Here is a 16,624-nt window from a genome sequence, read left to right on the forward strand (position 1 = left end):
CCCAGGCAAGGGATGCGGTGTTGTAGGAGCCTGTCTTTCTAGGCTGATAGGCTCCAGAAGACCTCCCGGGACCCCTCAAAGCGCACCCAGAAACACTGTCTTGCATGGGCTGAGATAAAAGGCTGTTTGGTTCCCCCAACAAATATTCTGCAGTCCCAGGTAAGACCCCAGCCCTGACACACGCAGCATACAGCACAGGGACTCTCAGGTCGAAGGTCTCAGTGCGGTGAGAGTTCTTGTCATTTAGCAGTCCCTTCAAGCTGAGCAGGCAAGCTGGGCTGACAGAATACCTACTCTCCAATGTCTTCAGGCCTAGGCTAAGCATTAATGACTCACGGTTTTGTGAACTGGGGCTAGTCCTATTTACCTCTTGGGCTGCTGAGAACTCCAAGATTTCATTTTTGAAAGTGTTTCAGCAAACGGTGACCATTATTAACCGTGTTATTTCACACTGGGTGGGGGGGCTGCCAGCCAAAGCCAGTCCCTTCCTTCCTAGACACTGGTCTAGGCCTGAGAATGGGTATTTTATCAACTCAGGGGGATGTTTGCAGTCCCGGGAAAGGGGCGCTGTTTTCAGAACTTCCGAGAAAGTCCTGGGTGCCGAAGCGGCAGGGTGTCCCCGTCCGGGGATCCCCTGTCCAAGCGGGGGGGGGGTGCGCCCCCCGCAGGAGGCGCCCGGCAAGGCCTCGGCTGCAGCCCTGGGTCCCCCAACCCCTCTGTGCCCGCCCTGGCCACCTCGGGGGCGAGGCAGCCAGGCGCGTGGGAGGGGACGGCGCGCCATTGGCTTGTGCGCGGCACTAGAGGAGGGACCAGTGCGGGCCGCCAGACTCGGGTGAGCCCGGCGGCGCAGGAGTCCAGCCTGCCCTGCCCTGCCCTGCCCTGCTCGCCCAGCGCGGCGCCGCGATGTGAGACTCTCTCGGCCGAAGCGTCTGCGGGGCACGCCAGCTCCGCGAGCGCAGCACCCCGCGCGCTACGAACGTAAGTCCTCTGCCTCCGCCGCTGCTAGCCTCGCACTTCCCCGCCGCTGCCACCGCGCCAGCCGCCGCCTGCGCAGCGGAGCCCGGGGACTCTGGGGGCCTTAGGGACCTCTAGGGGCAGCGGGCACCCTGCGCACGCCAGTCAGGCGCCGGGACACTGGGCACCTGCGGGTCTGCCGGAGCCCGGGACCCCCGCTGAGCTCCTCGAGGCACCGTCCTCTGTCCTTTTTTGTTTGTCTCCTTGCACTGACTCGGTTTCCCTTTCTCCTCCAGCTCTCTTTTCTGTCACCTCCTTCCCCTGGGGCTGTTTATTTCGCCCTCGGCCTTCTCCCGGGCTATAGCTCTTTGCTTTGGAGCCAGAGAGAACGGAGCAGGAAGCAGTTTCTTTTATCGCGGGGTCTCTGTCTTTCTTAGTTCTCAGTCCCCTCCCCCTTTCTCGCCACCGCACCCCCCTCCCGCCTTTGTTTCCTGGCCCGAGGATTGCGCGGTGCAAACTTGCGAGTTCCCGGGTCCTTGCCCCCAGTGGTACGCGGGCGGAGGAGATGGCAGGGTTCCCGCTGCCCACTGGTCTGGCCGGACCTTCAGTATGGGTGCGGGGGACCGGAGGAGTCGCGGTTTCCCTCCTCACAAAGTGGAGGAGTGTCAGCAGCAGCGTGGAGATGAGGGATAGATCGGAGGGGGAAGGGGCAAGGCCGGTGACACTCCAGAGTCCCTGCTGGAGAGCAGCGGACAGAAACATGGCTGGACCGGATCTTAGTCCAGGGGGATCAGGAGGGGATCGCAGGTGAACCAGGGCGATCCTCTCTCTTCTAATCCGCGCGGTTAGCTGCGAGGGGAGAGCGTGGGGCCATTGGCTGGCGCAGGGTGGATTGGGGTCCCACGTAGTGCGCAAAAATACTCAGCGCACCATCCCCGGGGCACCTCAGGACCAGGTGTTCGCTTAGGGTCCCCTCTCGCCTCTTTCTTGCAGCCTGGGTGGAGCTGGCTTCTCCCGCCAGTGGGGTGGAGGAGCCGGGAGAGGCCCAGGAACCGCCCCCACCTTGCCCCAAAGCCTGAAGAACACGGCCAAGGCCTCCTCGAAGTCCCCGTGCCCGCACTTCCTGTTTCGTTTTTTTAAGACAAACTTTTCTGGATGGGGCCTGGCGGGAGTAGATGAGTGCCTGGGTTTGGGGGACGCCCATACAGCTGTGCCTCTCGTTGGAAAGCCACCTCTGGAGGCTCCCGGAGCCGGCAGTGGGACTATGGTGGGTTCGTGGAAGAATCCGGAGAGACATCACCTGCCTCTTAGTGGCAGCCCCAGGATCAGTCTGAGTAAAAAAAAAAAAAAAATTTTCTTGTCGGGTCGTTGGGAAATAAGAGTATACTTCAGATTTCTGTTGTCGCCTTTGTCCAGACGGTGCCCTCCCCTAGGGTCCCCTCTGGTCTCAGTGTCCTAGCTCTGGCTAGCCCTGCTCTGGCTTCTCTTCTGCAGGACTCTCAAGTCTGGCTGCCTCGTCCACTTGATGTCCCCTGCTTTTACCTTTCCTGCCCCCGACCTCGCAGCTCCTCTCGTCCCTGCTGGCAGGCTGAACTTGTGACAGCCCCCTCTGCTGGAGAGAGGCCTGAGGCTCCTGGCTAGGGGCGGGGTCTTCATGCAAGGTTCTTGCCTTTTCTACGTGTTCATTTACCGCCTAAAGTATCTGGGAGTACTACACAAAAGGGCGATGACACAAATGGCTAGCCCAGGTCCCACAGGTCCCCGCACACCTGTGGAAGCTGCGAAGACTCTTCTCTTGGTGGTGCTGTGGCATAAGCAAAGAGCAGGAAATAAATAAGCGATTGGGTCATGCTTGGTGCCTTGGAGTTGTCCCAGAGGGCGGAGGCAGGAAGAGTTTGAGTTCCAGGCCAGCCTGGACTATGTAGGAAGACCCCGTCTCAGAAGGAGGGAGAAAGCAAATTCTGTAATGTAGGGCAGAGGTCAGGGGAACGTGTAGAGTGTTGGGGTGTTGAGGCCATGTTAAAGAGTGGTCAGCGGTGTTTTTCCAGTTCTGCAGAATAGCCTGTGCAAAGAGCCGGAGGCAGTTAACATGCTGCTCTGTGGAATGGGGCGGGGAAGAGTTAGGCACTGGTGAGAAAGGACGGGGACCCCGCCCCCCCATCTCATAAGTGAGAGAATTGATGCTACCAGAGGATCTGTAAGCTAGCAGCCCCCCCCCCCCAGGTCAGCATCACCTACCCCCAAGGAGGGGCATCCACATGTTGGCCACTGTGTTCTGAATGCAGGTGGGAAGGCCTCACCCCCACCCCCCAAGTATCATTCTCTGTGTCCATCCCATAGCCATAGCAGTCAGGTACAGGGAGACAGCCACCCAGGCTGCGTGCCCGGGTGGAAACTCTCTGTCTTCCAAGACCCTCATACTTCTCCCCACCTGCCTCAGTCGGTGTGCTGGTCCTGACCCAGAGTCACCCCTATTCTGTCTCACCCCAGTTCCTCTTTGGAACACTTGTGTGGGCATGGAATCCCACACAAAAGGGAAGGGGGTCTGCTCAGACATTGCTCTAGCAAAGGGGGAAACGGACCAAGAAGTTGAATCTTCAGGTCTAAACAGCATCATTGTTGAGCATTCGCTACAAAATACAAGCTATTCTGAGTGTTCGTAGGCAGCTTCTAATCAGGGAAAGTAAGTGTCATTACTATGCCCATTTAGCAGATGAGGAAATTGAGGCTCAGAGAGTGAGCCAGGTTCCTCTCCTAAGGCCACACAAGTTCTTGGGGTATGGAGAGCAGAGCCAGAATGTGAGCATGGACCTTTTGAGGAGTGACTTGCCTTGTTAACCACTCAGCCAGAACCTGAGTATGGGGAGGGAAGTATCAGCCTTGAACTGGGGTTCCCTACCCAGGGGAAAGCAGGGCTCCAGACCATTTAGTCTGAGGACACTGGCTTAGCATGGAGCGTGCCTTCAAGGAAGCTCCCAGTTGCCCCTTCTATGTGGTTGACCAGCAGGGAGGGGCCTGAGGAGGGATGATCATGGCTGGGAAGGGGAGCTGCTGCCTTATTCACAGGACAGCCCCAGCCCTGTGGGAACTAGAAGCAGGACTGTCCTGATGGATGATGGGGCCGGCTGCCCTTGAGGGCACTGACTTGGTCACCAGGTTCTGGGGAGGCTGGCTCACTCAGGCTTGAAAAGGACAGGAATTCTCCATGCTGTGTCTTGCCTTTTGCAAGTGACAGCGGGACAGGAAAGGCCCTGTCAATGACAGGAGTGGTGAGAGGCTCTGTGAGAAGCTGCCCTGCCTTGCATAGGGCAATGGCCTCAGACCTCTGGGTGAAGCCCCTCCCCAGCCCCCAAGGGACGTGGCTCCCAGGCCTGGGCCCCACCCACCTCCTTCAACACAGCAAGGATTCTTTATGTTTTGTCCTCTAAGCTCTGAAGATATATGTGATGACAGTCAAGGCTTTTCCTCTGCCCCTCTGGAAACCAGCCAGCTTCCAAAGACAGAGAGAGTGCTGGGTCCGGGGTCTTGCAATAGTGGGGGACAGACCACCAAAGTCTACTAAACCAGAAGCAAACTTTATCCCAGAAAATAAATAAATAAATAAATAAAAATAAAAATACATCACTGCAAGGCACCAAAGCTTCTCAGCTAGCTGAGACCACAGCCAGAGTTGGATTTCAAGGCTGTGGCAGTTGAAGGGGGTTACGGGCCCTTTTTTATAGTGAGGGGCAAGGCATCAGGCACAGAATGCACGCTAGGAGTCATGTAGTTAACTTTGGTCCAGGCAGTTGTCAGCTATAAGGGGCAAGGGGGTTAAGAGTTAACCCCTGGCTGCTGACAAAGGAGCTGACTAAGCAGACAGCCATTGTTAGCAGTTAACCTTTAGAGTGGATGACTCTCAGTGTTCATCTCTTAAGCTATAATTTTAGCTATAATTTTATTTGTCTATGTTCCTGGACCCTTCAAGAGGACCGGTGAGGAGATAAAATCTCCACAAGGTACTAGGAGAGGCAGGAAGGGCTGCCAAGGCTGGGCAGGGCCAAGCGGAAATGCAAATGAATGTGCTTATATTGCTGGAGTCCTGGTCGCCTAGTCAAACCTGGGGAGGGCCCTCGGGACCACACTTCCCAACTTCTACACAGAAAACTGCCGTGAAGGCAAGCCCTGGGTCATCATGCCAGTGACCTCAGCTGAACTGCTTGAAGCACAGTGACAGGTCGGAAGCACCCCGACCTCCCAGTTCCTGAAGGTTCGAGGAACCGGGCACGGACCCCAGAGCTTTGCCGCTGGGATGGGTCTGCTGCCACGGCTGCCGTGCCGGAGGATTTCACATCGTGGTCTTTGTCTACTGGCTCCCCTTTTGTCCTCCTCACCTTTCACAGCAGCTTAGTGACTCCTGAGCTGGTGAGAGGTGCCAGTCCAGCCCACCATCACTGCTCTGCCCACCTAGGCGGCATGCTGTAATAATTCTATTCTCTGGGGACTGCGGCTCAGCTAGGCTGCTAGCAGGTGCTGTGCACAGCAGCATCCCTTCCATTTTCCCTTTGCTTGGGCCTGGAAGATCTGCAGGGAGACCCGTGCCACAGAGGACACTATACATGTCAATACCGCTGCCTGTGTCCTGTGACCCTTGGCTTTGTGGGTGAGTGTGACACCCATTTGCAGGGAATATGGTTCCTCACACAGCCGCAGGCCCGCCTGAGTCCAGGTCTGGGAATAATGCAAGCCTGGGGTGAGAACGTGGCACGTTCACCTTCTGCTCCCCGCGACACTCTGAGATGTGGGTCACTTTGCCACAGGGCCCCAGCAGTTGATTCCTAGAAGGTGGTTAGACCTCCATCTTGTCGTAGACTGCTGGGGGTACCGTAGGAGAGGCTCTGGGGCCCAGGGGCAGAGTCTTCTCCACCTCCCCTCTGACTAGGCCCTCCAAACTCTGAGCTCTGCCCTTTCACTGTCCTTACTTGCAAACAGTCCTGTTCAGACCCACTTCCAGCTATTCTGTGCAGAGACAACAGAACAATGGGCTCCAATCTGTGGCACCGGTTCCCAGAGCCCTGCCCACATCACAGGCCCTGAACCCCAGAGAGGCCAGTCCTAGGGAGGAGGGCTCTGCAGGCACTGGGGACACACAAAGACTTCCAGGGGAGATTGTTCTGGAAGACGGCTTGAAGCTCAATTATGTTTGGCTGTGTGTGTGTGTGTGTGTGTGTGTGTGTGTGTGTGTGTGTGTGTGTGTGTGTTTTCCAGGAACACTCCATTACCAGGCACTCACACAGACAAACACAGACATTCATTCCCCAACCTCCCCTCCCTAGACCTTCTCAGGAGAGCCAGTGAAAGCTCAGCTCACAGCGAACTTGAACTCTAGCTCGGCCACACCCTTCAAGCCAGGGACTCTTGAAGAAGTAAGTCACTCGGGCCTCAGTGCTCTCATCTGAAAAATGGAATGGACTTGGCTATTATCACAGGTGATAATGTGGACTTCAGGGGGTTCCTAAGCTGGATGTGCTGGCCGCTGGCTGCTGTCCCCAGTTCAGGCAGGACATGTAGGCAGCTCTCCTCACCAAAGGAGGGCAGTTACAGCGCCTGTGTCTGTGCTCATGATGGGGAGGAAGTGGCTCCCTGGCTGAGGGACTATGGCTGTGACTCAGGGGAAGTCACCCGAGGCGCTGTGGGTGCTCTGGGTCCCTTCCTCCCCTTCCCCCTCCCAGGGCAGCAGGTTTCCTAAGCCAGCCCCCCTGGGCACAGCTTCCTTGTCGGGACAGCTCTGCAGTCCGTTGGTTTCTATGGTAACCAGGCTTCCCCGTCCTCCAGGATCAGCTTGGGAGGTGTGGGCCCCTGCCTTATCAGCTCTGCTGCCCAGGGCTGAGTCTGGCTAGGAGTTCATTAATAACACAATTTTCTGCTGTCCTTGGTGTAGCACAATTCAGGGGCCCAACTCCTAGGCTGCCCTCTTTACGGTACATCACAAACCTCATGAGTGGACTAGTTTCTTAGATGAGGACTTAGAAGCTCAGAGGGGCTAAGTAATTTTCCTGAGGTCACAGAGCAGTGAAGAGGAAGAGTTGAATTTTGAATCCCAGTTTTCCTAATCATTAGAAGTTTGTTCCTTTAATTCCAGCACTCAGAAGGCAGAGGCAGGTGGATCTCTGAGTTTGAGGCCAGCCTAGTTTACAAAATGAGTTCCAGGACAGCCAGGGTTACTCAGGGAAACCTTGTCTAAAAATAATAATAATAATAATAGGAAAAATAAATAGAAAAGAAGGGGCACTCCTCATGCCCTGCCCTTGTACCCCCAGAACCCTCTTTTTCCTGTCTTGAGACACCCACTCCCCTGGCGAGGTGTCTAGTATAATATCATCCACGTCATTATACTGGAGCTCCTGATGAAACCATTGGCCTAAAGCGCATGCCTCTTTAGAGAGTGGTTCTGCCTCATCCTCTACACCCACCCCCCCCTGTCCTGGGCCACCACCGGCTTGCATGAAGCTTAGGGCAGATCCCTTAAGTTCCGGCTGTTCTGTGTGGAGGGATCAAGAACCTGCCCTCTCTCCCTCTCTGGCTGTCCCCATAGACTGCAGCTGGGGAGACCTGGGCTGTGAGGACAGGTGCTCTGAGGAGCACAGGCCCTCTGCTCTCCTGTGGGGTCAGCCTTTGGGACAGGGAAATGAGAAGCGATAGGGACATAAGTTGCAAATGGCCAGGGGTAAGCACAGGAGACCAGCCGAGCCCTGTGGAGGAGGGCAGGGTAGAGCTGGCAGGGAGGACTTTCCCACTTGACAGGGCTCAGGGTGACTGTCACTCTTAGAAGGCTGGAGAGTTGCTGGCTTCGTGAGGATGGCTGCCAAGGAGTCTGACAGGGACGGCAGACGGGACATCTGACACCCCTGTCCACATCTGTGGGCATGAGGGTGGAGGACTGGCCACCCCTCCCACGTCCACAGTCACAGCGGGGATGTGGAGGCCCTCAGCAGCTTGCAGGAAGCCAGGCAGGCCTGAGTGGCAGCGGCCTTTTCCAGTCTTGTCGGCTGGGTGAGGAAAGGAAGGGCAGCAGGTAGGAAGACAGACCCCACCCAGGGCAGCGCGCTTGGCTGGAGGGCACACACCTACATTCTCTGGCACTTCTGCCTCCCTAATCCCCATTTCGCAGAGGGAAACTGAGGCTGAGAGCGCTGTAGTGGCTCCCCTAAAGCCTGCAGCTCATCAGTAGGTAGGGCCAAGATTCAAGGCCAGAGTCATTGGCTCAAAGCCAGCGTGTGGCCAGGGTTCCCAGGAATGGAGTGGGGGAGGGGCCGTCACTTACGTTAAAATGGTATCAGGCCTGAAACCCTTGGCAAGTGGCTTTGGTAGGGAAGAGTGGGGGAGGGGAGGCCGGGAGACCACTGGTGCACCTGTGTGTGTGTGTGTGTGTGTGTGTGTGTGTGTGTGTGTGTGTGTGTGTATGTGTGTGTGTGTGTGTATGTGTGTGTGTGTGTGTGTGTGTGTGTGTGTGTGTGTGTGTGTGTTGGTGGGTGGGTGAGTCATGGGGCAGAGGAAAACAGTGCTGGGAAGCTTCCAGACCCACAAGGAGGGACGTGCTAACACTGGTCTTGCACAGGGCACTGAAGTCTGGGGCCTTGGTCCCAGGTGGTGGGAAGGTGCTAATGAAGCCAGGCTCCTGGTCCTCTCTGTCCAGAGGCACTGGACAGGGGGTAGAGGAAGCGCTGGGGAGGGTGGTGGTCCCCTGTCTGGTAACTGCCATCTTCACTGGACACTAAGACAGGACACTGAGTGCGGACCTGAGGGAGACAGCGTGCTTCTCACAGCATTTTGTGAGTTAGCCCCTTCTTTCCCACATGAGAAGTGGGGAGACTGAGGCACAGGCGCTAAGCAGCTGGTTTACAGACCCACTTAGGCCACTGGAGATTCCAGAAGTGAGTCCAGGCAGCAAGTGTGTAGGCCTCCAGCTGTGGCCTCAGTGGTCACTTTCTGAATTCAGTTCTGCCCAGAGTCTTGCTTCTCCTTAGACCAGCTTGGGGTGAGGTTGGGAGTGGGGGTGGGTGGTTGTTCCCATATCCCAGATGGGAACCCTGGACCTCAGAGAGAAGAAGACATTTGCTCTAACTGATGATGAGAGGGTACCCCATTCTCTACACCAGCTGAACTCTGGTGTCCCATGCCCACGCTGTCACAGAGGGCTCTCTTCTGTGCACCTGCCTCTCTTCATACTCTGACCCATTTTCTCTTACTGCCTCAAGGTCTCTAGGAAGTTGGAGTTAAAGTCCCATTTCACAGATGAGGAAACGGAGGCTCAGATTAATGACGTAACTCACCCAAGGTCACAAGACTAGTGAGGGGCGCAGCAGGATTGAGTTAAGTAGCGTGTCACATCTGGCCCCATGAGAAAGTCGAAGAATCCAGGGGCCTCAAAGAGTGGGGCCAAAATAGAAACGGCCCACAGCAGGCGTTGGCTCGAGCGTGGGGGAGCTGGAGTGGACGTGCATTGTGGGAGGCATGTGTGGTGTCCCGGATGTCCACTTTGTCCACACACCTCAGCAGGCCCACTCTGGGCCGTTTACCTCAGAGGCATGGGAATGTGTGATCCCATCAACTACACACAAAGGAAGGCTAGAAACAACCGGATCTCCCTCATGTGGTACGACTGTCTCACAGAATCCTGACCGTGCACTGAAAAGGAACGGGCACTTGGGGTACCGGGCCTAGATGAGCCAGGAAAGGCATCCTGTTGTGATTCTGTTTATACAACATCTGAGAAAATCCAGATGAGACTAGAGTAACAGACACCAGACCCGTGACTGGTGGAAGTGGGGATCAGGGTGTAGCTGGGATGGCACATGTGCACTGCAGTCTGGACGTGTGAACCCGGTGTCCTGACCTGGAGGAGGCAGTGACATGAATTTTCTGCAAGGTCATGTCTGCGTGGATTAAAATGAAGGGTCAGAGGGGACGTGGGAAGGATGTGGCCAGGTGACTGACCTCTCCATCCTTTGAGGAGGGGTGGACTGGGCTGAGCTCTGCACCCTTGTATGATTTGGCAGAGGGAGGGTTAGGGATGCTGGGGCAGGTGTTCAGTCTGTCTGGGGTCAGAAGCCCTTGCAGACCCGCCAGTGTCTCCAGCACCCCCAGCAGGCATAGGAAGGAAAAACAGCCACTCATTTTACAGATGAGGAGCAAGGGGGCTGGGTGTCAGGACTGGGGCCCAGGCCTCGCTCTTCCAGCTGGTCCAGTGGTCATTTTGAACAAAAGCCGCTGGACCCACTCCTAATGTATGGATTCCACCCTGGCCTCCGCAGTCCGTGCCTCTCTGCTGTTGTGTTTGCTGGGAGGGCTTCTTTCATTTCGAGAGTCTGGCAGATTTGAGAAGGAGCCTGGGTGATTCGGGAACATACCCTGGGGCTGGAAGACATGTGCTCAGGGACATGGTACTGGGCAGCAGGTGCCTTGGAGGAGGGGAGACAGCTTCTGCACTCTGCCTTGGAATGAGTGTGCCCCAGGGTGCTTTGGGTGAAAATGAGATGCCGGGGTACGCAGGGCACTTGGCACTGGCCGGTGCACGGGTTGGCTGGGATGCTTTTCTCCTATTTATTGTTCAACTGACCTCTGGACATTCCAGGAGGACGCTCCTCACCTGTGGAATCGTCCTCATTTGCACCCACCCTTCAGAGCCTTGTGACGCAGAGTTCTGGGGCTGCCTGGGGTCAGCCACAGCCTCACCTTGTCACCCCCCACCCCACACCCTGTCTCCGTAGACTGTGAGGACTGCACACGGGAGAGGAGTGCTCGTCTCGACTCCAGTGCCCATTTCAGCACCTGGCTCACGCCCATCTCACAGTACGTGCCCAGGACTGGCCTGTGGTATTGCTGGCCAGCAGGGCCGGGGGCTGTGGAAGATGGTGGGTGGATGTGGGGGTGGGGGTTAGAGGCTGTGGATGCCGATGGCAGGGAGTGGGTGAGTTCTGGGCGGTATGGCCCTACCTGAAGCCTCATTTTTGGGGCCTAAGGCCTCCTTCCCTGATGATGAGCCCTCTCCTTCTCTAGGTCCTGGCCAGGGAAGGAGGCTGTCTGGGGGCAGGAGGACTAGCAGGCCGGCTTGCTGGCAGTGGGGATTGTCTGGGCAGGCCCATGCGGCCCAGAGCGTAGGGCTTAGGAGGGTCACTCTGGGCTTGGGCAGAGTCCTTGCTTCTCTGAAGTCTCTTTTGTCTCTGTAACCCATAAATCTTGTCAGTGAGGTCCATCCCGATTCAAATGCCTTTTCTAAAGCCCATATGCCACTCAAGGGTTGACCGTAAGGCTTTGTCTGACCCAAGCCGCCTGGGTCGTGTGCCATGTCCACGGGGGGCAGGCTGGCAGCATCCTCCTCCACCCATTTTACAGGAGAGGAAACTGAGGCAGCCGCAGCTTCATCTTCTCTCAGGCCCTGGGTAGGGCCTGGCCACACACCCTTCTCACCCTACATTGGGACCCGGGGTCTGGAAGTGGAGCAGGAGCGATGGCTGAGGCCAGTGTCTCCCCCCCATGTCCCTCAGCAGAGGACAACATGGCAGCCAAACAGCCTCCTCCGCTCATGAAGAAGCACAGCCAGACGGACCTCGTGAGCCGCCTGAAGACCAGGAAGATCCTGGGCGTGGGCGGGGAGGATGATGATGGCGAAGTGCATCGGTCAAAGGTGCGTCCTACCAGGAGAGGAGGCAAGGCTCTCAGAGCCTGCTGGAGCCTACAGCTTCCCTCTGCAACGGCAGGGGAATGATATGCGTCGTGGCCGCAGTTTTGTGGAAAGAACCCAGTGCTCCTTAGGGACGGGCACAGACCGTCTTAAAAGCATGCGCAGACCCTGCTAGCCCTGCAAGCTGTCCATGTGATTAGTGACCCAATGTACAGACGCGGAAGCTGAGACGCGGAGTAACTTCCCTGAGGTTCCATCAGTGATGGACAGAACCGGGCGTCCAGTCCGTGGTGGGCAGACCCTGAGCTTTCCTTCCTAACGATGTCCTTTCAGCTTCTCTCTTATCTGGGTGCTAAGGGAGGCAGGATAGGTTAGAGACTCAACTTGAGCTTGCAGTGAGGAGACCTCTGTGTCAGTCAGAGGTGTTCTGGGCCCCAGGTGTACACACAGGTGCTGGGGGGAGCGTGGACGGGGGGGATGCTGAAGGGGCTGCCTTCCCTGATGCCTCTGACTTCTGTTGTCCACAGATCAGCCAGGTCTTGGGCAATGAGATCAAGTTTGCTGTTCGGGAGCCTCTGGGACTCAGGTGAGTAGCAGTTCTTGTTTTGGTGGCTTTGTGTCCCGGGTATGTGTAAGGTCCTTCATTACTGGGCCTGGCTCTGGATTCCACCCACACTGATCATGACCTCCCCAAACAGCCCTGGGTGTCTGGGCTTCCCCGAGTGTCCCCTGGGGTCTGGGTTGAGAGTGTGGCGGTAACTTTCCCCTCTGCACCTCCCAGGGTCTGGCAGTTTCTTTCTGCTATGCTCTTCTCCAGTGTGGCCATCATGGTGAGTCCTTGTGTCCTGGTCCTGACTGCAAGCAGGTCTGGTGCTTATCAGCTGCCGGCACCTCAGACTTAGAGCTAGATGGAGGGAGGAGGTGGATGGGTGTGGCCCTTTACCCTCCCTCAGCTTCTGCATCCCACCACTGGTTGATGCTATCTCCACATCGAGGCCCATCCATCAGGGTCTTTGCAGCAGTCTGCCCCTCACCAGTGTGCTGTGCCCCAAAGCAACTAGCACCTCATGATCTGGGTTCTGGGAACCCCTGGGAGGGAGCAATCAGGTCCTGCCCTGGGGATCCTGGCTATGTCCTTGGAGGAAGGATTCATCCCCGCCTGGAGCTGACCCTGTGGTCCTCTGCTGCTCACAGGCCCTCGCCCTCCCTGACCAGCTCTACGATGCAGTTTTTGATGGGGCTGAGGTCACCAGCAAGACTCCCATCCGCCTCTACGGTGGTGCCCTCCTTAGTGAGTACTTCTGGACCAATGGTGGGGGAGTGGGCAGGCCCAGCTGGCCTCAGAGCAACACCTGGACCCTTGGGGATCCTGATACAGCCTCCTTACATTCCCAAGCAGGCTGGCAGCCTGGGTCCCTTCATCTGTGACTGTGCTGAGCATGGGCTGACACCTTGTGGCTATTGGTGGAATGCACATGGTTGGTTGGGAGTATTGAGGCTACCAGCGCACTGCCCCTGGCGGTGAGCATTGAGGAGCAGACTTGAAGGAAGCTCAGGTCCGGCCTACCAGTGTCTCATAGCCTGGAGGAGGGCAGATTCAGAACAGTGTCCTCCAGACCCTTCCCCCACTCCGTCTTTATCCCGTATGCATTTGGTCCTTTTGGTTTCTTCTCTAATCAGAGTGCACAACAGATGACAAGCCAAATTATGGTTTTAAGGTTCAACGTAGCCGGGCGGTGGTGGCGCACGCCTTTAATCCCAGCACTCGGGAGGCAGAGCCAGGCGGATCTCTGTGAGTTCAAGGCCAGCCTGGTCTACAAAGCGAGTTCCAGGAAAAGGCGCAAAGCTACACAGAGAAACCCTGTCTTGAAAAACCAAAAAAAAAAAAAAAGTTCAACGTAAGGGCCATCACTCCCCTCCCTAAAATAGTCTATGGCTTACCACTGTATGGAGATCAAAGCCCTGCATTTACGCCTGACAGTCAAGGTCCTGTGTGGGGGCTGGGCACATGAGTGGATCCAGCCTCACCTCCCTATCTGCTTCCTCTGGGTTATAGGTTGGATCTCAAGGGCAGCTGCACTAAAAGGTGCCCGCTCCTCAGTTTCTGAGGGCCACTGGTCCTTTGCACATGCAGCTTCTCCAATTTCGTGCCAGTTGGACGTAAACTTGCTGTGAGCAAGGCGGTGGTGGCAATGGGCTGTCAGGGTGGCTGACATCCCCTGGACACACTACGGCCACTTCTCTGGTGTCCAGAGATGAGACACCGAGGGGGAAGCCACGATGGCTGCTCTGACACTAAAATCAAGCCCTGTCCTGCTCTCCCAAAGTAAACCCTTCCTTGGCACAAGTTTTCTGTCCCCAGGGGCTCCTCTGTTAGGGACACTAAGTTGTAGGCCCAGGTAACTGAGTTCCCAGACTTCCCTACACAGCATCACAGGGGTAGAGGTAGCGTGGAGCTGGAGGTCCTTGCCCCATTGTGCGGATGCAGACACTAAGTCCCAGGGAAGAGAGCCTGGCCTGGGCTGCATGGGGCTTTAGAAACAACGTGAACAGCCTCCAGAGCAGAGCTGGGTCTGCAGAGACAAGGACCGGGAGAGGGGCAGTTTGATCTCAGGAGTGGGTTCTGTGGGATAAGGAGCTTCGGACCCCTGGGCTGGGGGTCAGTCCGCCCCTATGCTTGATCCCAACAGGCATCTCTCTGATCATGTGGAATGCGCTCTACACGGCCGAGAAGGTCATCATCCGGTGGACTCTGCTCACTGAGGCCTGCTACTTTGGGGTGCAGTCCTTGGGTGAGTAGTGTGGGGTGGGAAGGCTGGCAGGGTGCCGGAAGAAGGGGACAGAACACTGGGGACTGTGACACACACCCACGTCCTGAATCCACAGCCCACCTGCTCCCTCCCTTAGGTGCATCCTTCAAGCCCACCGCCCACTGATTGTGCATTGCTAGGCTCCTACCACTCGGGGGCAGCAGACTAGGGGTATCTGTCAGCTGGACTGGGCTTGGTATTGAGCTCCTGGAGGTCAACCAGCCCCCTCCCTCCCTCCCCAGGGATGAGGGAGGGCGTTTAGCATAGCACCATGGTGGGAGGGACTTGAGTACATCTCTGTTCCTGACTTCTGACTCCCCTGACTTCCTTCACAGTGGTCACTGCCACACTTGCTGAGACAGGCCTCATGTCCCTGGGGACCCTGCTGCTCCTGGCCAGCCGCCTCCTCTTCGTCCTTGTCAGCATCTACTACTATTACCAAGTCGGCCGGAAACCCAAGAAAGTGTAGCTGCCTGGGACCTGCCAGGGCCTGGAGCTGGGCCACAATGGCTGGGGACTTCACTGCCTGTGGGCCCCAGGCAGGTCTGCAGGCAGGCAGGCAGGGTGCATCCACCTTCCTTCCCTGCCAGGCGCTCCCTGGAGTCAGCTTGCACCTTCTAGGCTTCTAGGAGTGACAAGTCAGGCTGGGGCCTCTGCACCCAACTCCTCGTCCCATACAGGGACAATCCCTTGCCCTGGCTTTCTTGACCTCTAGACTCTAATAGACACATAGTCTGGAGTGGAGTGCTGGAGTCTGGGCTGAGTCAGGGTTAGTTCCTCTGCCAGGAAGCCCTTTTCTCTCTAGGAGATTATATCAGCCCCAGCAGCAGACCTCAGCTCCTCTCCATCCAGAAACCTGAAAACTGGGTCTCCCTGTATGAGTCCCTCACATCCCAAACACACACAGACACACACAGGCACACAGGCACACAGGCACACACACACACACACACACACACACACACACACACACACACACACACGTTTCCAGGGCCCCTACTGTGGTCGGCTATCAAAGGGAATGGCTGCCTCCCTTGGGCCTAGGTCCCCGTCCTTGATCTGCATACCTGACCCTCTCTTTGGCCTGCTGTAGAGTGTTCTGATACTCTGGCTGTCTGCACCCCAGAGCCCCAGAGTCCCTTCCGGACAGACCAGGGTTAGACAATATAACACAAGCCCTGACAGGGCCTGGCACCCCAGCCGGCCATAGGCTCCTAGTGCGTGAGGAATTCGGAAGGGGAGCAAGGCAGGGACTTTTCCTAGGCATGGCCTCCAAGGCCTGCATGGCTACACCTGACTCAGTGCCTCCTCAAGGTCCCCTCCAGAGGCTGTCCCAAGGCCTACAGCTCCTCCAACTCTACAGAAGTAAGGACACAGAAGTGGGTCTGCCCTTCCTCAGCACCCTGACAGTGGGCTGCTAGAGCTGAAGACACACCCCTGGAGCCACCATCCCATGTGGCCCCTCCCCTTGCTCCTAGCTCCTAGCCCTTTTCTTCCCTTCAGCAGCAAGCACACTGAGTAAGGGAGGTAGCCCGAGGCCTATCTCTTTCCCTTCTGCAAGGGGGTGGTCCTCCCCCCACCCCACCCCCAGCCCCGGCCCCTGTGCCCGGGGAGCTTTTCTCTAGGGCACCTGGGTTCACAGCTTCCCTGAGCTTATTCGGCCCTGCAGCCAAGTGCCCCACGGCAATGGCCGATGCCCAGCAGAGGAGACGCCGGGGAAGGTTTCAATGGAAGACATGCCCAGCGGAGGCCCAGGCTGCTTCCGCTAACCACGGTCTGGCAGAGTGGCGAGAATCTGTGCTTTCAAAGAAGGGGACCATTGTGTGTAGCCGCCTTCTGCTGCTGGCTCTGTGCCAGTCTCTCAGTCCCACCTCTTGACTCACAGCATGGGCCCAGCCGCTGCCACCTCTCAGTACAGTCGCAGCTGCTGTAGTCGGGGTGGTACTGTGGACGGTTCTCGGTGGTGATGGGGATTTATCCTCTCGGATCCCCTGCGGATGCAGAGAGAGTCCCAAGGGAGGTGGTCAGAAAAGTGCAAAGTGCCGACCCTGCTCAGCCCTTCTGGGGACATCTGCCAGTCTTCCCTTCCGCGACAGGAGGTGGCAGGTCCTGCCCTGGGGTGGGGGTGGGCTGGTCAGGTCACCTTGGTTAAACTGCAGTGATACCTTCACACGGGCTGGGGTCAAGGCCAGACCAA

General features: G+C 57.0%; 1 protein-coding gene across 4 annotated transcripts; it reads left to right on the forward strand.

The window, feature by feature from the left end:
- Positions 1 to 10,494: 10,494 nt before the first annotated feature.
- On the forward strand, positions 10,495 to 16,217 carry Tp53i11 (tumor protein p53 inducible protein 11). Of its 4 annotated transcripts, none has more exons than XM_059259443.1 (7): positions 10,495 to 10,785; positions 11,329 to 11,620; positions 12,145 to 12,203; positions 12,399 to 12,447; positions 12,812 to 12,908; positions 14,308 to 14,409; positions 14,763 to 16,217. In XM_059259443.1, exons 2-7 carry the CDS (start codon positions 11,444 to 11,446, stop codon positions 14,894 to 14,896), a joined length of 618 nt encoding a protein of 205 aa, XP_059115426.1. In that variant the 5' UTR covers positions 10,495 to 10,785; positions 11,329 to 11,443; the 3' UTR covers positions 14,897 to 16,217. The 4 variants fall into 4 exon arrangements, with proteins under 4 accessions (XP_059115426.1, XP_059115428.1, XP_059115427.1 ...); XM_059259445.1 differs by having other exon boundaries at positions 10,499 to 10,785; positions 11,484 to 11,620; XM_059259444.1 differs by having other exon boundaries at positions 10,500 to 10,785; positions 11,481 to 11,620.
- Positions 16,218 to 16,624: the final 407 nt, after the last annotated feature.

The sequence above is a fragment of the Peromyscus eremicus genome, chromosome 4, assembly GCF_949786415.1.
Source record: "Peromyscus eremicus chromosome 4, PerEre_H2_v1, whole genome shotgun sequence".
NCBI classification, from domain to species: domain Eukaryota; kingdom Metazoa; phylum Chordata; class Mammalia; order Rodentia; family Cricetidae; genus Peromyscus; species Peromyscus eremicus.